At 44.2% G+C, this 23181-nt stretch overlaps 1 protein-coding gene across 1 annotated transcript in view; it reads left to right on the top strand.

Moving 5' to 3' along the window:
* mtss1 (MTSS I-BAR domain containing 1) overlaps positions 1–23181 on the top strand; it is a 115402-nt gene that overhangs the window by 91100 nt on the left and 1121 nt on the right. Inside the window, 7 exon segments of the mRNA XM_037679940.1 lie at positions 1700–1746; positions 2017–2114; positions 2299–2374; positions 7188–7394; positions 7741–7848; positions 19651–19801; positions 22468–23181. The exon segment at positions 22468–23181 is cut by the window's right edge and continues 2 nt beyond it. Of these exon segments, the coding sequence (XP_037535868.1) occupies positions 1700–1746; positions 2017–2114; positions 2299–2374; positions 7188–7394; positions 7741–7848; positions 19651–19801; positions 22468–23181 (1401 nt within the window).

The raw sequence follows: 23181 nt of genomic DNA, 5'->3' as shown, positions 1-23181 counted from the left end.
ACAAACATGAACATGAGTCTGTGAGCAGATGTGCACGCATGAACACACCAACATTGAAACAGATCACAGAAATGTGAGCTGGTATGACAATAAAACGTCCTTGAATCCTTTGATTTTTCTATTGAACTTGACATTTGTGTAAAATCCCTTAAAGAGATCAAAGTGTACAGCTTCAGACCTTGTTTCTGAGTACAGTCTTCAACCTAAAGGTCGCCACATACTTGGGCATACTTCACACCGCAGAGGTCCGCGCGTACCTGAGGCGGACTCAACGCGGTCTTGAAGTGGACGTCCACAAACCATGTCCACGCAAAGATCAATTTTTACGACCGCGTACGTGTACTCTGTGTCGCACAATAAACTGCCCAGCGACGGACTGTTTTGTATGTGACACCAATGTATTAAATTCCTCTTCTTCATCCCTGATCTGGTTTAATGGCCTTTTCTTTAGTTTTTTTTTCCCAAGTCAAGTGATCTCTTCCTCCTCCTCCGTTGATGCCATGACTGAAATGAGGAGAAATGAAGGAATTTGTCACGAGAATTAAAATCAGGTCCAGCGTGGCTGCAGGAGGTCTGGAGATTTCCTGTTGGGCTGGTCTGATGTGTGGACTGCAGGACCTGCGCTCCGTTTTTTTAAAATAACTTTTTATTAACTACATATAAAACAGAACACTGCTGTGACTGGGGCTGCCAGCTCTTGTTTTTTTTTTCGACCTGTCAATCAATCCAGTAGGCGTGTCAGCAAATGACCAATACATAGTTCCCACACACGTGACCGGTATTGTGCAATACCGGGTTTTCCGCCATTTGTTGAGGCGCATGTGAAGAAGATGCTTACAGACAGACCAGAGCTCAGTATGTTGATACTCTTGACCAAGAGCAAGATCTAGGCATAAAATAGCTGCAGTCCCTATGAGGTGGAGAAAGAAATGATGTCAGACGAAACAGACAAGTTGTCACCGAGAAGTTACTTTGATGTTAATTATTAATGAACACGAGGAGTGCTACAACGGAGGAGCTTCGCAGCTTTAAATCCATGGATGCTTGTAATTAATGACAGATTTGTGAAGGACGTCCGAACTCTTCATGTTAATAAGGTTCTGGTGACTGGCAGAGTAAGTAGTTACAATAATATACGCGTAGATTTCCCTCATAGCTTGCTACATCAGCTAAGCTAATATTTGCTGCATTAAAGATCGCTGTAAGGTAGATGTAGCACAAGCTACAGCAGGTAAGTTGCTGTAGCTTGTGCTACATTAAGTATCGCTGATATTTATTGTAGCAAGGATCAGCTTAGCTGATGTAACTTGTGCTGCAGTAAATATCAGCGATCTTTACTGTAGCACAGACTGCATCAGGTAAGCTGAAGTAGCTGTAACTTGCTTTACCCAAACGTCTCCCCAGTTGTAACATCCTCTAACCCAGCACAAAACAACCATTGCAATTGACTTGAAGAAAGAAAGAAAAAACATTCGAGAAAATTAACTACCGGTAAACTGCACTTTATCTGCACCTGCTGCTAGAGGCAGCCTCCCAACATGGAGGACGTACCAGAAATGCCCCTGATGTTACGTCACATGGGAACTATGTATCAGTGACCTCAATTTGTCCTGAAGGTAAACGCTCCTTGCCTGCAGAGCTGGGCTGCAGCCCATCAGGGTGAGCGCTCGAGTATGAAGTCTCAACTGACTGCGGACAGTGTGCGCAGAGTCCGAGCGGCTCACGGAGTGTACACAGTACGCCCGAGTATGTGGGAGCCTTAATATGAATCTTTAAAAAGAATGTCAAACTCAAATATAGATATTAAACTTGAATTTTGTCATCAACTGTCAATAAAACTCAAAACAGACAAGTTAAAAGCTTAGCCAACTCTGATATTTGTACCGAGTCTGTGGATTTTCTTGTTGTCAGCAGGAGTTCACTGATCCGCTGTTGGAAATATTAACGTTAATATTTGCTAAAAGTTGCAGAAAATCCTGGAGAAGCTGAATTCTTGAACGTGTTTTTGTTCCTCAGGTGATTCTGGACCTGAAAAGTTCAGATTTTCTCTACACCTTTCAGACGCCTCCACCTTCTCCCAGCAGCAGTGTGTCCAGGAGGAGCAGCATCAGCAGGTAACATTCTGATCAAACATTCCAACGTCTCTAGAGCTGATTTCATTGCGTGTAGATGGCGTGTTACACATTATTATAAATTCTATCAATATAAGCATCAACTGAGACGAGAGAGAGAAATAGTTTTATGATGAACTTCTGGTCAGTCTGATGTGTGTTAACCTGAAGTCCTCGCCCTTCGCAGCTACAATTCTGGGTCAGTGAGACACGTCCCCTCGTTGGACTCGATCAGCGGTGCAGTGGACGGACTTCACGTCCAGGTAGGACGCTTACACAACCAATAGTTTTATGGAACTGAGTGTGTTTGAACCACATGGCCCAAAGTTCACGGTGACCTCGGCTCATCCAGGGCGGTGATTTTCTGTTCCAAATACTTTGCTCAGACGCCTTTAGTTCCAACTTTTCACACGGGCATCACTCGTTACACTTTTCTTGAATTTGCCTCAAGCACGTAGAAAAAAAACAAAAGTTGATTTCACTTGTTTTTTTGTTGCTTTTTGGGTAAAAAACAAAGTGTCAAATATATTTGCAAACTACTACTTTAACAATGTATTACATTTGAAAAGTTTACAAGCAAAATCCCTTCTGATTTATAATGAACAAACTCAATTTATTAGATGTTTAAATGGGTTTCTATGCTTTTAACGTTATAATAGCAATATAAGCCACATGGCTGTTATATTATTAATAAGCTGTGGTTTCAATTTCAAGCACAACTTATTTTTAAAGATAAAGGACATTTTAAACTTCTTGTTGTGTAAAGGTTTATTTTTGTGGAACTCGGCTTAATTTTTCGTCTCTGTACACGAAGCGGCGATGATAAAAGCCGGCGATGGGTTTTATTTCCCTGCAGCACAAATGTTTCAGAGTGAATATCCTGATGCATGCTCAATAATCCAGGTAGAAAAATCCAAAAAAGTTCAATCTGGTCCTCTGGACATTCAAAAAAACAAAAAACAAGACAAAACAAAAAAATATAGAAACGTTTCGTCTCTCATCCTGAGGACTTCCTCAGTCTGAGGTGCTGTATTCAGCTCAGTCTCTTAAATAGCACCTTCTCAGAGTGGATCAACCAGTTTGCTGCTGACAACCAGAACCAGCTGATCACATGCTCAAGAAGGACCATCAGCCTAACAATGGATCATTAGCACCTGATGGCTGTTTACTGTTCACAGAGGGCTGAGTGATACTAGCAATCACAGCATTGTAAGAGGGGGACAGTTGAACCTGGAGGCTCCACCCCTGTTTAATGATGGACGGTTTCTTTTCACAAAGATGGCCTCCTTTACTCCTCTCTCAAAACATTGTTCCTCTCTGTCCAGGATGTAAACATTAAACATTCTCTCTATACCTGTTGCCACTTGGTGCTATTTTCCGGAAACACAACATACCATTTCACTTCTACGCCAACGACTGTCAAATTTACTTCCCCCTAAGACACAATGGTACATGCTCTATTCAACCGCTGCTCGACTGCCTGGCTGACATCAGGGACTGAATGGCTTTAAATTTCTTAAGTTTCGATGAAAAGAAGTCTGAAGTCATGTTGTTCTCTCCCAACGACACGATCACAAACCACTGCATCGACCTCTCCGCTCTAACCCTGTCAGAAAAACAAAGAGTCACTAATCTGGGCGTGATAATGGACCCTTCCCTGAAACTTAACAATCACTTAAACATGATTGTTAAATCATGCTTCTTCCAACTGAGGCGGCTGTCTAAACTGAAGCCCATATTGTCCAAAAAGAACCTGGAGACAGTAATACATGCATTCATTACATCTAGGCTTGATTACTGCAATTCACTCCTGTTTGGTATCAGTCAGACCTCCATTGCACGACTACAACTGGTCCAGAATGCAGCAGCCCCATTTTTAACCAGTACAGGTGAAAGAGAGCACATTACACCAGTTTTGGCCTCACTGCACTGGTTACCAGTTCACTTTCGAATCCAGTTCAAAATATGTCTACAAATCACTGAACAGTGTCACCCCCCCCCCCCCAAATCTCTCTGATCTGCTACAACCGTATGTCCCACCACGCTCCCTGAGGTCAGCGGACCAGTTGCCCCTCACAGTTCCAGGAACTCGTTTTAAGCGCAGAGGTGACAGGGCCTTCTATGTAGCAGGACCAAGACTTTGGAACGAGTTACCTCTGCTTGTCAGACAGGCCCCCTCCCTCTCGGTTTTCAAGTCCTGTTTAAAAACTCACTACTATTCAGTATCTTTCAACACCAGATGATCTGTGTTTGATCCTGTATGCTCCACACTGGTTTGTCATCATTATCTGCATCGTTTTTATGTCTATATTCTGATTTACCTCATTTTGTATTTTGCTTTGTGTGTTACCTGTTGTTCTATCTGTACAGCACTTTGGTTGGCCTTGTTGCTGTTTTAAGTGCTCTATAAATAAAATGGTATGGTATGGTATATATATATATATATATATATATATATATAAATATATATACATTTTAAATAAACAGTCCATGCTGCATGGATTGTTTATTTAAAATGTTACAGTATTTCAATTTAAATTGTTCATTTAAGGATGGAGATATGGAGTTACAGGTGATGAGTGTGATTACAAACTGGCACATGTCATGACTGCACTTGAACTTGGACTACGGTCTCCCTACTTCTTGGTTTTTCACTTATCGCGATAAACGAGGGATCACTGTATTATTGTTGATTAATTTTACAGATCAGTTAAAATAAACTCACCATGCTCTGTTCAGTAAAATACTCACATACACAGTGTTGCTGCCTCATCTGTGCTGAAAGTGAAAGTTCACGTGAACGGGCATGACTTGAAAGTAGTCTTCATGCACCCTCTGCGGGATACATTGTACAATTACTCCATTTGCCAGAAAGGACTCACCTCTTCCCAGTGATTATATTATATATATAAAACAAAAAAAAATTTAAAGTTCTGCCTGACTTCAAAACAAATGTTGTTTATTTGAATTTGTCTCCCTTGGATGCTCTTGCAGGCCATCTTATCTCAATTCATCTGGAGGCCATGTAATCTGACGCTCTAACCCCCTCCCTCCCATCGAGGATTTCCACTGATCAACCAGATGAAACCAGCTGAATAAACATTGTGTCATCATTTCAGGACTCTTGGATTCTCATAGGTGTTGTCCTTGGCCATTGTTAATGACGGGAGCTGGCTGCTAGCCACCGTATCTGGAAACCCCCTCCAGCTCATGTCTTTCCCCCCGGCTCGAACCTCCCTCAGAAGTGGCAACTATACTAATCAATAAATCAAGGAAACGTCAATTAAGTTTTATCAATTATATTAGAAAAGGCAGGAAAATATTACAATTTTACAGCGCTGGACTCTCCAGTATGTGACGCGTTCACAGACCCGGAAGAAGAGCCCCGATGTCTCGTGTCATTACTCATTTATAGGGTCCTAAGACTCGTCCTTCGCAGAAGGGGAGCTCAACCTGTCAGTGTATGAGGGGGCGTGGCTAAGTGTGATCTCAGTGGGTCTTATGTGGACTGACGTGTTAGGAAATATGAGACGGTGCTTCAAAAGCCTTTCTACGTGATGTGGCAAGCAGATTAAACTATTTCTTGACTGATATTGAAATCCCAGGGAGACTCTCTTTAGAGTTCCTGGCCCAGTTTGACCCAGTCAGAACCGGGTCATAATTTCATTATAATCCCGTCTCTGAGCAGATCAAAACCATAGGACCAGTCCAAAAATATTGTAACTACTCCCCCTGGGCGGGGTCTCCGAATGGGTTCCCCCGCATAAAACTCCCAGTTCAATAACGCCAGATAAGCAAGCAATTAATCACTTTCCACTGGTTGAATGTAAACTACTCCTTATACGTTGGTGGGAGATGCCTACAGGCTGTAGCGTGTGACCTGGCAGCCTCAGGTAGCCTGACCCAACCCTGGACATCTGCCTAGGATTTCAGCATCCCCCTGGTGTGGTGCAATATGACATATTGGAAATTTCTAACATTTGTCTAAGTCTGAGCTATGATTTAATAATTGCAGGAGGCATCCTAATGCAAGAAAGCGTTCTTATCTAATATGTTAATCAGTTGTAGAACCTGAATCTTCTCTTTTTGACTCCAAAGGGCAGGCCTGGTCCATTGTGTCCATCTGAAAAAGAAAAACTCTGTGCCCCCTTCCCCTTCAGTCTATACCCAATTAATTGCACAGAGCGCTGCCGGTATTTTTAGCCTGTCACAGCAGAAAAATGTGTTTGTGTGAATAAAATCTGATTTAACCATTTGACATGTTTTAACGTGCATATGTATGTAAATAATAGAACCTCCCGACATACCTCAAGAATGTTTACGGATCTCACCGGAAGGAACTGGCTGATTATTCCATCCTTATCAGAACTCTTACATTGCCCTCGAGAGTGTCCTTGGACATCCTCATCACCCTTGTCATCCCCCCCATGGAATGTCTGCGTCACCATGTGCTTATATGTGCGAGGTGTTTTTTTAATATTAGTTTTTCTTCTCAGCCAAGAAGAAAGAGTCTGATAGGATTTTTTTGCCTCCAATTCCTACATGTGTCCAGTTTCACTACTTTTTGTCTGTTTGAACAGGTCTCACTTGTAAATGAGTCTTTGAGGCTCAATGTGACTTATCTGTCTAAATAAATGTCGAATTGAATATTGGCGCATAATGGGACCATAGTCATCAATACTGATGTGTCCCCAAACGCCCATATTGGCCTAAAATATTGGTCTGCTGATATGTTGGTCAGGCTTTATAAATGATTACTCTTTAATTGTGTTTTATTTACCACGTCTTGTTGCAACCTCAGGTCTCTGTTCACTTTTGGCCATGTTGTAAACATCCTCACTGATCCTGAATGTTCTGACTAACCAAGATGTAAATTTAAGCTGCACATATGGATCAGGCTAATGCTGTTTGGGTTTTATCGCTGATAAAAGACATTTTTAACGTCTGACTGTATTTTTCTGGAACTCATTGACTCTCCGTCTTCCACCTGCAGTTACAAGTTTCACTTTCAGCTGAAAATAAAAATCAAAAACCTGACGGAGAAGTCCGACACGGCTCTAACCCTCTCCTGTGTAGCCCTCCTCCTTTCTGCTGCATGGCTGCGCTGAAAGTGGGCGGTCCCTCAGCGAAGGGAGCTCCCCCTCTCGCCTCGGTCGTCACAGCTGCAACGGTCGCCACGGTTACGGCCACCTTCCCTCTCTGAGCCGCCGCGTTAGCCGCAGAGATTTGACCACCGTGAGAATCACCTATAACTAAAACTACCCTCCCCTCCGACCTGTCGTGGTTTTTACCATTTGTCCTCCATCCATTTGAACATGACTCCATCTTTTTCCACAACCGTCCACCCTCCCCCTGGATTTGATCCTTTCAGACTGGTCCTCGTGTGGCTCCATTGTGTTTAACATCAGGTTTCATCCGTTCAGACGATAATGTTTGTGGCGATACGTGCACTCGGTTTGTGTCGTGTCATCATTCCTCTGTTCATTTTTCACCTGTTTAGCAGCTTCATTTGAGTGAATGCTTCTAACCTTTAGTTGAAAGATGAACTTGTTGGCTCAGTGGGATCATAATCTGGATTTACTCTGACGGTCTGATCGACTGGTTTCTTTGACAGGATCCCACCAATCAGCTGAAGTCTGTGGGGGGCAGCAGGGCAGAGAACGGCCTGTTGGCCCCCCCACACAACACCTACACCCACCATGGAGAGCGAGCTCGAGCCATGTCGGCGTCCGGGAAGGTAATGCAGACGTGGTGACACAACCGTCATTCTGAGGTTTTAAAGAGCTTCAGCTTTAGGAAGATTAAGATTAGCTGAAGATCCACCAGAAAACATCAAACATAAAGTTTATTTACAAAATTCTCAACAATCGTCCCAAACTAAATTTGTGAAATTTAAACTTGCCGCTGAACTACTTTAGAAAAGACTAATCCCCATAACAAACAGGTCTTTATGAAGCATACTGTGAAGAAATAAGCAAACAAAAACATGAAAATGGGTTAAAATACCATATTTTTCGGTGTGTAAGTCACAGTTTTTTGCATAATTTACGCAACTTATAGGCTGAATCGACATATTTATGGATTTTTTCCCATATTTATAAACCAATATTTGACTTGAGATATGTGTCTAGTTTATCACTTTTATTGTCTGTCCAAACAGGTCTCACTTGTAAATGAGTCATTGAGGCTCAATGTGACTTATCTGTTTAAATAAAGGTTGAATGAATGAATGACTGTTTTCAATAGATGAAGCTTTTGTCCTTGGGTACTCATGTCCCAGGAGAAATTTGATAGTCAGCCTGTCTCCAAGGCCATCGGGAGTCAGATTTAGATAAGCTTGATTCTTGTTTTTCTTCAGGCAGACAGATTACGTTTTTCTTCAGCCTTGAGTCCATCTGGGTGTTCTGGTTCCGAAAATGCCTAATTGTGAGATTCCATTCCACTGATCCATGCTATGAGTCTCCTTCAAGGTCGAACCCACCACGCTGACGAGTCCCAGAAGCCGCAGGTGGCCTGCGATTCTCATAAATCGCCTCCACCTTACGGTTTAGCTCGTAAACCAGATGATTACTACTGCTACTACTGCACGGACCAGACCTTCACACTGACTCTGAAGCTTTTCCTTGGCCGAAACTGCTGCTGATGTCTTCTTCAAAAGTCGATAAAACAGAGCCCCGCCGATGCCAAAAAGCAGAGTCCCTGCTATCATAATTCCAAATGTGTAAACGTCTTCAACATCCTCCTGAGACAGGACTGAGAGGCACATCAGCTGCCACACTCCCCACGAATCCATTACGTACCCCACAGCGTGAGTCTCAGCTGGACACGCCGGTTCTCCAGGACCTTGTCGCGTTGATGAAAAAATCTTATCAATAGAGTTGAACGCCCACGATACCAAATCCATAATCTTCTTAATTTATGTTCGGGAGATGTGAACCAGACGCTTCAGACATACAGAGAGCAGAGCAGGAAGAAGGAAAAACAGGGGAGGGATGACAGAAGCAGCCACCTCGATGAGAGACAGGGAGGAAGATGACAAATGACAAATTAAAAAAAGTTCAAGACAAAAACAACTGGACTTTATTTATTATACTTTATTGGGTTTTTTTTCTTACTTTTTTCTTACTTTTTTTAAATTTTCCATGTCCTGGATGACTGAGAATCTTCACCAGCTATTAATGACATAATTGGTCTGCCATATACCCACTTTAGTTCTGCTCGGTGCTTGGAGGAAGTTAAATCAGCTGCACCGCCCTAGCGAAATGCAGCTGATTTGACCATTAAAGTGCATTTATTAAGCAAACATTAGACTGAGAAACACCTTTCCTATAATTTTGAGAAAACAAATAATTGTTTTTAGGTGGCTATCTTGATAAATTTGCACAGCGACTCGTCACGTGCACACATTTACTTCCACGTATTGGCTTTTGAAATGTACCTGATTTGACTGTCAAAGTGCATTTGTTAAGCAAACGATTGACTGAGACACACATTTACTATAATTTCGAGCAAACAAATGATTGTTTTTAGGTGTTTATCTTGTTAAATTCTTGTTAAAGTTCAACCGTGCACTCTCCCACGGCTGCCATTTTGCAGCCCTTCAGTTTTTGGCACAACACATATCCGGGTTCGGCCCACATTTCTGGGTTGTCAGTGGTGACGTGTAACAAATGTGACGCATCATCCATGACACCTAACAGACTCGGGGAGGAGGTCAGGTATCCGGGCGTCTCGTTCCTGAGTGATGGGAGAATCACTCAGGAAGTGAGAATGAATATTAAACCATTAAATTGTTAGAAGCCTCCCAAGATGAAGACATTCTGGACAAAATGCGTAAAGCTAAATTAGAATTAAATGAACTTATTAACAAAAAACTAAATTCTTAATACAAAGACTCAGAAAATAAATATTTGAGCAGAACAATAAATCAGGTAGCTTTCTAGCAAAACAGCTTAAAATAAATAAGTTCTGGGTTCTGGGGGAGTGTCGCTACCGGGCTGGGGTTCCGGCTGGGTGTTGAGCTGGGGATTGGGTTGGGGGGGTCTGGACGATCTCGGGGGGGGGGGGGGATTGGGTCGCTGGCCCCGGTTCTGGTCGGTCCTCGGGACTATGTGTCAGTCCGTGGCCTGGGTCCCTGGTGGTGCAGCTGCCTCCTGCTCCTGGATGGATGTACTGGAGCCTACCTCCCCTGGTGGATCTCAGAGAATCGAGGTGCCTATTGGGGTCAGTGGGAGAGCTGGCCCCCTGGGAGGGCATTGCCACCTCAGTTGTTCCTCCCCATCCTGACATCTTCCTCCGCCCACTTCATCACACCACCACTCAAGCATGGCCTTGGGGTTCAGGTGCACTACTGAGCTGCGGGGAGGATCCTCCATCTCTATGGCTCCGTGGAGATCTGGGCCCCAATTTTATTAAACAACCTAGACACTCACATATAACGTTCTCACGACACTTGCATATATAGGGTCTGGAGTGGGCGCACTTAAGCCTCCCTGGTAAGGTCTATTCAGGGGTTCTGGAGAGGAGGGTCCGTCAGATAGTCGAACCTCGGATTCAGGAGGAGCAGTGCAGTTTTCGTCCTGGTCGTGGAACACTGGTCCAGCTCTACGCCCTCAGCAGGGCCCTGGAGGTGCGTGGGAGTTTGCCCAACCGGTCTACATGTGCTTTGTGGAGAAGGCGTTCGACCGCGTCCCTCGGGGAACCCTGTGGGGGGTACTCTGGGAGTATGGGGTACCAGGCCCTTTGATACGGGCTGTTAGGTCCCTGTATGACCGGTGTCAGAGCCTGGTCCGCATTGCTGGCAATAAGTCGGGCTTGTTCCCTGTGAGAGTTGGACTCCGTCAAGGTTGCCCTTTGTCACAGATTCTGTTCATAACTTTTATGGACAGAATTTCTAGGCGCAGCCAAGGTGTTGAGGGGATCTGTTTTGGTGGCCTTAGGATTGCGTCTCTGCTTTTTGCAGATGATGTAGTCCTATTGTCTTCATCAGATCGTGATCTACAGCTTTTGCTGGAGTGGTTCGCAGCCGAGTATGACATGGCCGGGATGAGGATCAGTGCCTCCAAATCCGAGGCCATGGTCTTGAGCCGGAAAAGTGTAGAGTGCCCTCTCTGTGTCAGGGAGGAGGTCCTGCCCCAAGTGGAGGAGTTCAAGTATCTTGAGGTCTTGTTCACGAATGAGGGAAAAATGGAATGTGAGATCGATAGGCGGATAGGTGCAGCGTCTGCAGTGAAGCGGGCGCTGTACAGGTTCTGCCGTGGTGAAGAGAGAGCTTAGTCAAAAGGCGAAGCTCTCAATTTACCAATCGCTCTACGTTCCTACCCTAATCTATGGTCATGAGCTTTGGTTTGTGACCGAAAGAACGAGATCTCGGATACAAGCGGCCAAAATGAGTTTTCTCCGCAGGGTGTCTGGGCTTTCCCTTAGAGATAGGGTGAGAAGCTCAATCATCCGGGATGGACTCAGAGTAGAGCTGCTGCTTCTCCACGTTGAGAGGAGCCAGTTGAGATGGCTCGGGCATCTGGGTAGTATGACCTTGTGGCTCGGTGTCCATGGCCGGATCCACTCTGGAGGGGCGGATTGCCAGCGGGGCCTGTGGACTCGTCGCTGCAGCCTCCTGGGGTTTCTGCATTATGGTTGCTGGGGGTCGCCCAGGGCTTCCCTTTGCTTCTCTTACTGGGGGGTGTGGGTGTCCCTGTTGGGAGACTTCCGGAGTTCCGGGCTTGGGGGTCGCTGTGTGTCTGTGGTTCCGGTCTTCCTGGGGAAGACCCGTCCTTCCTAAGAGCTTCCGTTCAGCAGCCGGGACAGAGGCACTATCACCGGATAGTTCCTGATCGTTCCTTCTCCGTGAGAAGAATGTTTCCACCATGGCAGTAGCCACGGGTGATCTGATAACAGCTGTTGCAGACACGGGTATCATGACGTGCCCGTACACTCTGGAACAGTCAAAATGACTCTCAGCTGTTCCTCCTGCTTTCGGTCCAAGAAGCGAGATCAGCGGGACTGAAATGGATGCTTAGAGCTTTCTGTTGTCACGGCGGCGTGCGAACACATCCATTCCCACGTGGATTCGTCGTGCAGGCTCAGTGAGAACCAGAGCTCTCACTGAGCAGGTCCACTGATAGAGCGTAAACGTGCATGTGCCCAGCACTACAGCTGACTGTGTTCAGCAGCTGAGCTGAGCACCCGCCTCCCTTGCTGCTGCTGTCTGTGTGAGTCAGAACATGGTTCATGGTGCAGCAGTGGAGCCAAGTGTCGGACCACCTTCCACACACTGAAGAGTTCCAGCCGGCTGGACCATCTCTGCTGAGTGTCCTGTGCAGCAGGTCCAACAGAACCACCAGCTGCGCTGCTGACGTCATGTTGAGCAGGTGCGTGACTGACAGAGCTGTCACTGAGCTGTGAAGCCGTACTTTCATACATTCAAGCTTTTTTTTCTACAGGTTAGTTTCACTGAATCACGAGGGCTCATTTATAACTGGGACCTTCTTAGTGGTTGAGTCCAACTTCACTGGGATGGAACAGGTAAATTCTCTCTGTGCAGGATGGACAGAGTGTTGTTAACGTCCTCATTTGTGCTTCCACCTCCTTTCTGGATTGGGCCAGTGGAAGCAGGTCTCCAGTTAAAAACAGGACTCTCATCCCGCCGTACATAATGATGAGCAGGGCCATCAACATGCTTTGGAGAGCATGCGGGGGAACGAACGAGCCTGAACGGCAGGCGGTTGTACTGGTACTGAGCTCCTTTGACGGAAGAAAACGCATAAATGTTCTGTGTTTGTGGATGATAGAGACGTGAAGGACGCGTCATTCAGATCTATGAGTCAGTCGTTCTGCTGAACACATTCCAACTAGAAACCGGATTCCAAAAAAGTTGGGACACTAAACAAATTGTGAATAAAAACTGAACACAATGATGTGGAGATGGCAAATGTCAATATTTTATTCGTAATATAACATAGATGACAGATCAAAAGTTTAATCTAAGTAAATGTAACATTTTAAAGGAAAAATATGTTGATTCAAAATTTCACAGTGTCAACAAATCCCAAAAAAGTTGGGACAAGTAGCAATAAGTGGCTGGAAAAAGAAAATTGAGCATATAACGAACAGCTGGAAGACCAATTAACACTAATTAGGTCAATTGACAACATGATTGGGTATAAAAAGAGCTTCTCATAGTGTCAGGGTCTCTCAGAAGCCAAGATGGTAAGAGGATCACCAATTGCACCATTGTTGCGCAGAAAGACAGTGCAGCAATACCAGAATGGTGTTACCCAGCGTAAAATAGCAAAGACTTTTAAGTTATCATCATCAACCGTGCATAACATCATCAAAAGATTCAGAGAATCTGGAACAATCGCTGTGCGTAAGGGTCAAGGCCGTAAAACTCTACTGGATGCTCGTGATCTCCGGGCCCTTAAACGTCACTGCACCTCAAACAAACAGGAATGCCACTGTCAAGGAAATAACAGAATGGGCTCAGGAATACTTCCAGAAAACATCGTCAGTGAACACAATTCTCCGTGCCATCTGCCGTTGCTAGCTGAAACTCTACAGTGCAAAGAGGAAGCCATTTCTAAGCAAGCTCCACAAGCTCAGACGTTTGCACTGGGCCAGAGGTTATTTAAAATGGAGTGTGGCAAAATGGAAGACTGTTCTGTGGTCAGATGAGTCACGATTTGAAGTTCTTTATGGAACACTGGGACGCCATGTCATCCGGACCAGAGAGGACAAGGATAGCCCAAGTTGTTATTAACGCTCCGTTCAGAAGCCTGTATCACTGATGGTATGGGGTTGCATGAGCGCTTGTGGTATGGGCAGCTTGCATGTCTGGAAAGGCACCATTAATGCAGAGAACTATGTTCAGGTTCTAGAACAACATATGCTCCCATCTAGACGTCATCTCTTTCAGGGAAGACTTTGCATTTTTCAACACGATAATGCCAGACCACATTCTGCAGCAATCACAACATCATGGCTACGTAGGAGAAGGATCCAGGTACTGAAATGGCCAGCCTGCAGTCCAGATCTTTCACCTATAGAGAACATTTGGTGCATCATTAAGAGGAAGGTGCCACAAAGAAGGCCCAAGACGATTGAACAGTTAAGAGGCCTGTATTAGACATGAATGGGAGAGCATTCCTATTTCTAAACTTGAGAAACTGGCCTCCTCTGTCCCCAGACGTCTGTTGAGTGTTGGAAGAAGAAGGGGGGATGTCACACAGTGGTAAAAATGGACTTGCCCCAACTTTTTTGGGATTTGTTGACGCCATGAAATTTGGAAACAACAGATTTTTCCCATAAAATGATACATTCTCTCAGTTTAAACATTTGATCTGTGATTTGTTTTCTATTCTGAATAAAATATTAGATGTTGGCACCTCCACATCATTGCATTCAGTTTTTATTCACAATTTGTTTAGTGTCCCAACTTTTTTGGAATCTGGTTTGTAGGTCTGAACAATTAATTACATTTACGATAATATCGCAATATGATCAAACGAGATTTTCTAAGCCCAAAGGCTCCAATTTAACTGGTCTGCTGGTGAAGATTCTCAGTCATCCAGGACATGATGAATTCAAAAAGCGTTCAATACAAAAACAACTGGACTTTTTTTGTAACAGAAGATGTTTCGCTCCTCATCCGAGGAGTTTTGTCAATTCAAAGAGCAGTTAGTGAGGGGTTCAGGTTATAAGGCTGAGATAAGAAACATACATATGTATATTGACCTATCACACCTCACAGTAGAGGTTTCTTAAGGACTTTGTTACTCTAATTCACAGATGAGGCCCCTCTGTTCCCATCAGGTGTGAAAACTGGCTGGGAATCTGTTTTAAAGTTGCATTATAGGTTTTTGAAACTTGAAATCCGAGGCCTCCTCATCTGTTAAGAGACGGTTTTTCTTTTTACATAAATTGCTTCTTTCACCCTCCTCTCAAACCATCTTTGTTCTCGGTCCAAAATGTGCACATTTTGGTCCTCAAAAGAGTGTCCATTATCTGTGAGGTGGAGGTGAACAGCTGAATCTTGTCCACGTATAATAACATAAAACGTCCAACATGTAATGCAACTTTAAGACTGGTACCAGCCAGTTTTCACACCTGATTGGAATAGAGGGGCCTCATCTGTGAATTAGAGGAACAAAGACATTAAGAAACTCCTTCTGTTAAGGTGTGAGGTGTGATAGGTCAATCTACATATGTATGTGCATCTTATCTCAGCCTTATAACGTGAACCCCTCACTCTCTCTCTAACCCTAACCCAAACAGACCACCCAGCACCAGACTCGCCTCACCACCGGATGAAGAGCTTCTCAGCGTGACCTCAGCCGAAGTAAGGAGTAGTTTCAGGAGGATTAATCCGCACAAGGCAACCGGCCCAGACAACATCCCAGGAAAAGTGTTGAAAGAATTTGCCGATCAGCTCTGCGAGGTGCTGGCAGACATCTTTAACACCTCACTTACCCTGGAGACAGTTCCCACCTGCCTGAAGACTGCCACCATCATCCCAGTCCCAAAAAGCTCTACAGTGACTGGTCTGAATGACTATCGGCCAGTGGCCCTCACCCCGATAGTCGCTAAATGCTTTGAAAAACTGGTCATGACTCACATCAAAACAACCATCAACATCAACGAGGACCCTCATCAGTATGCATACCTTGAGAACCGATCAACAGAGGACACCATCTCTTCTGTGGTCCACACTGCGCTCAACCACCTGGAGCAGAAGGACTCCTACCTCCGTATGCTCTTTGTGGACTTCACATCTGCCTTCAACACCATGATCCCTCAAACCCTGATGGACAAACTACTCAAACTAGGACTAAGCCCCTCCATTTGCAACTGCATACTAGACTTCTTAACAAGCAGACCACAGTCAGTGAGGATCCACAACTTCTCCTCCTCCACCATAACCCTCAGCACTGGCTCTCCCCAGGGATGTGTATTGAGCCCCCTCCTGTTTACTCTGCTCACGTATGATTGTGCAGCTACCCATCCAGGCTGTCACATTGTAAAGTTTGCAGATGATACAGCGGTGGTGGGATGCATCACAAACAATGATGAGTCCAGCTACAGGCAGGAGGTGGAACACCTGGAGAGCTGGTGCAGGAAGAACAACCTTCACATTAATGTGAAGAAGACGAAAGAGATGACCATGGACTTCAGATGAAACAAACACACCTACACCCCCTGAACATAAGAGGGTCTGCAGTGGAAGTGGTCTCCAGCTACAAGTACTTGGGTGTGCACCTGAACAACAACCTCAGCTGGAGCAACAACACCACCAGCCTGATGAAGAAAGCTCATCAGAGACTCTACTTCCTCAGACGGCTGAGGCGAGCTGGTCTGGGAAGCTCAGTCCTCACCTCCTTCTACAGGTGTGCAGTGGAGAGCATCCTGTGCTCCAGCATCAACGTGTGGCATGGAGGCTGCACAGCTGCAGAAAGAAAAGCTTTGCAGAGAGTGGTGAAGGCTGCACAGAAGATGTTGGAGTCAGCCTCCCCACCATCACAGACATCTACACCTCCAGATGCAGGAAGAGGGCCACCTGCATCATGAAGGACCCCACTCACCCAGCACACACACTTTTTGCCCCACTCCCCTCAGGAAGGAGGTTGAGGAGCATTAAGTGTAGAACCACTAGACTGAGGAACAGCTTCTACCCTGAGGCTGTTAGACTCATGAATCTCTAACTAGAATAATCACTGGGAAAAAATCACATCATGTTGCTGCTGATCTGTTTCATGTTGCTGCTGATCTGTTTCATGTTGCTGCTGATCTGTTTCATGTTGCTGCCGATTTGTTTCATGTTGCTGCTGATCTGTTTCATGTTGCTGCTGATCTGTTTCATGTTGCTGCTGATCTGTTTCACGTTGCTGCTGATCTGTTTCACGTTGCTGCTGATCTGTTTCACGTTGCTGCTGATCTGTTTCATGTTGCTGCTGATCTGTTTCACGTTGCTGCTGATCTGTTTCACGTTGCTGCTGATCTGTTTCAATGTTGGTGTGTTCATGCGTGCACATCTGCTCACAGACTCATGTTCATGTTTGTGCTGATGTTCAATGTTTTATGTTATGAGTGCTTAGTGTATATTTAGTTGATGTTTTTCTTAGTTCATATCTTAGATGTTATTACTGTTTTTCTTATACATTTTATTGTTGGATGTAACTGGGACCCTGTGAACTAGGGCTGCAACAACGAATCGATAAAATCGATAAAAATCGATGATTAAAAGCGTTGGCAACGAATTTCGTTATCGATTCGTTGTGTCGCGCGATTATGCGTCTTTCACGGCGCTGCGGAGCCGTTTCGTTTCGTTCACCGTCAATGCTGACTGACTGAATAAAGTTTGAAAAAAAAAAAAACTGCAGCGCGAGTTGAACAGAGCGAGGAGGGAGGAGGAAGCAGAGCAGAGTGTTTTCAAAGGAAAATAAGTAAATTTTACAAATGACCGACGCAGCGAAAACTGTTCGACCCAAGTCCTCCAAAGAGTGGGAGAACTTCACAAAGATAAAACATGAGAAGCATGCAGCTTTGAAAATCACCGACACGACACGTGAGAACCACGGAGATAAACGTAAACATGTCGGAGTCACGAGGAGGAGGAAGGAGCTGCAGCAGATACATGTCTCAGTCCCAACTCGTGTTGCAGGTGAGTCTCTACAATTTAACACTTTGTTCTGTTTCAAGAGAGAAAACCTAACGTCAGTCTGTCTGGGAGATGAAGCTGTTTGTTTGTTTGTTTGATGATTAATGACGGTGATAGAGAACGTGTGTGTTACTTTTTATTTAATTTAATTGGTACAAGCAGTGTTTAAATGTGATTTATAAATAAATCTAACACAAAGATAATAATTTAATGATTAAGCTTCAACTTTTAATTTGTTGGCAAAGTCTGAAGACACTGCAGGTATGGCAGGATGTATTGCATTTAAACAGGAATTAAAGTAATTTATTACATCTACTCAAATGTGTGTAGTTAAGTATTTTATATGTGTGTGTGTGTTTAATAGCTCTTTTAGCTACTTTTGCCTGAACCAAACACTGGAAGTGAAACAAGGCATTTCTTGAGTTGCTGTAAATTATGTTATAAAACATATTTACTCTCTCATTCCAAAAAACAACAACAAACAACAACAACATCCTTCATGATGGACAGACATCATGGACACCACAGCAGCAGCTGTCTTCACTGAAACATCCTGAACATGATCGTCACTGACATGAGGCCTCTGTCGATGGTTGAAGACGAAGGCTTCACTACAATAATCCACACTTTTAATCCAGGTTACAATTATCCACACTTTTAATCCAGGTTACAATGATCCACACTTTTAATCCAGGTTAATCCAGGTTACACTCTTCCTTCAAGGACACATTTTACAAAGTAGCTACATATTGTGCAGGTATAAAGATACATTTGTATATATTTTTGTGTACATTTATTTTTTTAAGCTATTTGACTAACTTTTATTTTGTTATTATTCAGTATTTTACTAACACAATAGTCAAATAGCAACCTGTTTTTTGTGTGAATTGCTATGTCAGTCAAATGTTCAATTTTGGAATAAAGGGGTGGAAATTAAAACGTATTTTTTTTGCCGATTCATCGATTAATCGAAAAAAATAATCGTCCGATGAATCGATTATTGAAATAATCGTTAGTTGCAGCCCTAGTTGGATGTAACTGGGACCCTGTGAACTTAATTTTGCTCCACCACATGTACCACATGAGGTGCGAATGACAATAAAGAATATCTGACTCTGTTCTTTGAATTGAGAAAACTTCTCGGATGAGGAGCGAAACGTCTTCTGTTATTAATAAAGTCCAGTTGTTCTTGTATTGAACGTTTTTTAGTTTGACTGGTCACGTGATCTGGTCACGTGATCTGGTCACGTGACTTGTGAGTGAGCGGAGCAGATCAGGGAGCGGGAGAAGTCAACACTGCACTTTGGCCAGTTGCACAGTGGTGTCAGGCTGGACAGAAGCCGACACATCTGAAAGTTTGGTACCAGAGCGGGGCAGCACGTCCATTCTTTGGAATTGTTCTGGCTGTAAAGAAGAAGATGCTGCACAACGACATGTGCTGCCTTGCTGCTGGTGCTACCTCTCGCAGGACTAAAGTTTTCAGTGCTGCTCTGCACGCGGGGTTAAACCCACTAGCGATAGCCTTAAAGGGCGAACATCTCATTTTAATTAGAGACCGATAAAATCTGCTCCAGTGTCAGAAGAAGAAAGTTCTGTTTTGATCCAAACCTGATCTGATCTTTGTACATGCAGAGTTCTCAGGATGAACTTCTCATCTGTTGAGTGGTTGTAACTCTGTTTGGTTTAAACTGGGAGCTTCTTTTAGACTTTACAGGAACAGATGACAAGTTTTACTCCACGAGCTGATAAAACGGTCAAACAACCGATCTGAGCTCCGTACGGGTTCCACAAATCTAAAATAATCATTCGTACACATAAAGTTGTCCGCTCGATTCAGATAAAGTGCTCAGCCCTCCACCTTCATCCTCTTCATCCTCTCTGCTTCAGTCCTGCTCGGCCCGGGACCAGCTGGGGTTGGCGCTGGGCGCGTTGAATTCGGACGCCTCGAGGAGCAGCAGGGACTCTCTGCACTGTTCGAGCGGGTACAGCACCCAGACCACCACCCCGTCCTGCTCCGAGGACACCATCCACACTCACAGTGAGTGCAGACACAGACGGAACCGAAGCGCTCCTTCAGAGGTCCGACTGGACTCGTTCTCAGCTCTTTCTCAACTTTTCTTTTTATCTTTGGTTTCTGTTTCTGTGCTGAAGCGGCTCCTCGTCGTGTTTTCTTCCTTCAAATAGTTTTTGTTGTTCGTTAAACGTCCTTCCTTCTCTTCCAGCTGTGAGGACACATCCTCCCTCCGACGGTAGGTCCACTTTCACCTGTCCATCCGTCCGTCTGTCCTTCTGTCTGATTGGCTCAGAGGTTTCCTGCATGTCATCATAACCACATCAAAGTGTGTTTAGAAGCCCACCTCTGTTCCCCTAAATGTTTATATTGATCTTTTAATGGGTCCTTAAAGGTTTTTGTATTTAATCTCATGTCTGAAATTTGTTCTTGCAAATATAGACCGTAATTTCTGGGCTATTGAGCTCAACCGAATATAAGCCACGCCCACTAAATTTAAAAATAAAAAAATTGTACATATATAGGCCGCACTTGTCTATAAGCTGCAGGTGTGCACTTTGCAACATGAGATATTTACACATAAAGATTTTAAAACTTTTATTTTCCACCGTACACGTCGCACCGCCCTGTAAGTCGCATCAGTCCATATTTGTCTAGTAAAGTGGAAAAATCCATAAATCTGTTGCTTCGGCCTATAAGTCTCAGGGCACGTAAATTATGCAAAAAATGCAACTTATACAGTGAAAAATACGATAAATGTGTTTTTCTGAACAGTTTAACATGGCTGGTAAACAAAAATACAGTAGCCTACCAGGAAGTCATTGATTGCTATCTTGATTCGTCCTGTGCACTAAAACCACTGAAGTCGTCATCTTCAGGGTCAGAATTGAACATCCTCAGAAAAGTTCATCACGCGTCCTCAGTGTCTGTTTCGTTGTTGTTCTCTACTGCACTTTTGACTCGAGGCAAATTCATCCTCGAGCTTGTTCTGTTCATCACGCAGCAACCTTTTGAAACCTGCTGATGGATGTTTTTACCCTCCTGCGTTGTCAGGCTCCACTGGCAGACTGGAGCAAAAGTTGCTCTGCGCATGCGGACAGTTGGTCAACTATTCCTCGCTGCTAGTCATCCAAGCCTCCCGCTGAGCTTGAGTTCTGACGCCAAGCTTACGTGCAGCAGCTCTGTTTCCTTCTACTGTGGTCCACCGAACAGGTGATGTTGAGTCACGAGGACCCGCCCCCAAGAGAGACGTGTACTGGGCAGCTATGTGAGCGCCCAGGTGTGATGAGGCTAAATGTTTCGGCGGTAGGAAGCTCGTTAGCCCGTTAAAGCCCATAAATTAGCCGCATCATTGTATAAACCGCAGTATTCAAAGCCTGTGACAAAAGTAGCAGCTTATAGGCTGGAAATTACGGTAAATAAATAAAAATCAGTCTCATTAAATTTTGAAACCCTGGTTTTACAGTTATTTACTTAAATGACTAATATTTTATATTTTTTACACCATAAGTAGAATCTGGTTTATAATCCAGGTAGAATAAAGATATTTAGCAAATACAGGTGCTGCTCATAAAATGAGAACATCATGAAAAAGTTGATTTATTTCAGTAATTCCATTCAAAAAGTGAAACTTCTTTATTATATTCATTCATTACTCACAGACTGATCCATTTCAAATGTTTATTTCTTTTAATGTTGATGATTAGAACTGACAACTAATGAAAACCACAAATTCAGTATCTCAGAAAATTAGAATATTACTTAAGACTAATAAAAATTATATATATATATTTTGAGAAATATTGGCCAACTGAAAAGTATGATCATGTTCAGCATCAGTACTTAGTTGTTGCTCCTTGTATCTGGATCTCTGGATCTCTGGATCTCTGCATCGTGTCATGGAGTGGATCAGTCTGTGTCTCTGCTCAGGTTCTGAGAGTCCAGGTTGTTCTGATCGTGGCCTTCAGCTCTTCTCAATTGTTGGCTCTGATGCATCATCTTCCTCTTCACAATACTCCATAGATCTTCTATGGGGTTAAGGTCAGGTGAGTTTGCTGGCCAGTTAAGAACTGGGACACCATGGTCCTTAAACCAGGTACTGGTATCTTTGGCACTGTGTGCAGGGGCCAAGTCCTGTTGGAAAATGAAATGTGCATCTCCATAAAGTTGGTCAGCAGCAGGAAGCAGGAAGTCTAAAACTTCCTGTCTGTGTGTGATGAATTAATATAATTTACAAGTTTCACTATTTGAATGGAATTACTAAAATAAATCAACTTTTTCATCATATTCTAATTTTATGAGCAGTACCTCTAATATTTTTTATATCTGCCTTAACTTGACTGATATTTTTTGTTTTCAGTGATTCTTGATGTAATTTGCCTGAAGATGCTGCTGGGCATTATTTAAAAAAATAAAGTTACTAATATGAACCAGAAACATAATTTTATGACATTTGCTTCATTCTTAGAAAACACTGAAGCTTCAAATAATGAAATCTTCATCTAGTGTGTTTAATTATTATTTTCACGTCGTTTTTATAAATATGTTGTTCTTTGTGTTTGTGTTGCATGTTCCTTGTTTTGAGTGTTGATGCAGAAATTGTCGTCTCTGTTGCCGTTCATCAGATGAAAATGTGGAAACAATAAAATCCAGAAGTTTAGAGCGATAACAAATGTAAACGTTTCTCTTTTCAGCCGACTACGAGGTCATCTCTCTCCACGGAGACGTTGACTCCGTCTCCCTCCATCAGCTGTCTCTCGCCAGCAACCACTCGGATTTTGACAAATCCTCGACCGTCCCGAGGAACTCAGATCTCAAAGTCCAATTCCGAGAGTTCGCTCAGTCCCAACGTCCCGCCTCCACCGTCAGCCTGTTGGCCGAGTCTGAGCTGAGCGGCGGTTCTGGTCACCAGTTGGCGACTGGTTACCACACGGCGACCATCCGGCGCAAACCGTCAACCAAGCCGTCGTATCGCCGAGGAACAATCAGCTGTGGCGTCCCCATCCCCATCGGCACCCCGCAGGTTCCGCTCAAAGCCCTTCGAGGAAATGGCGGCAGCGAGGAGAACGTTTTTAAAGTTCCTCCTCCTGGAGGGGTGGGGGGGTTGGGTCACCATGAACTCTGCACTTCGACGCAGAGCCTCAGTGCTCTGCCTTCCTCCTCTTCCTCCTCTTCCTCCTCCTACTACCAGTTCATCCCAGGACAGATGCCGATCCCGGTGCCGGTCCCTACGGTACCCTGCCAGGCCCCGGAGGGCGGCAACGTCAAGCAGCAACAGCAGAGACAGCAGCTGCAGCAACTGCAGAAATTCGACCATCAGCAGCAACATGTGCAACTTCAGCAGCAAATCAACCATCAGCGGCAACATGGGCAACATCAACAGCAACTTCAGCAGCAAATCAACCATC

This window comes from Nematolebias whitei, chromosome 7 (assembly GCF_014905685.2).
Source record: "Nematolebias whitei isolate Nwh7 chromosome 7, NemWhi1, whole genome shotgun sequence".
Taxonomy (NCBI): domain Eukaryota; kingdom Metazoa; phylum Chordata; class Actinopteri; order Cyprinodontiformes; family Rivulidae; genus Nematolebias; species Nematolebias whitei.
Note: the sequence above shows the minus strand (reverse complement) of the source record. Positions and strands in the feature narration are given on the sequence as shown.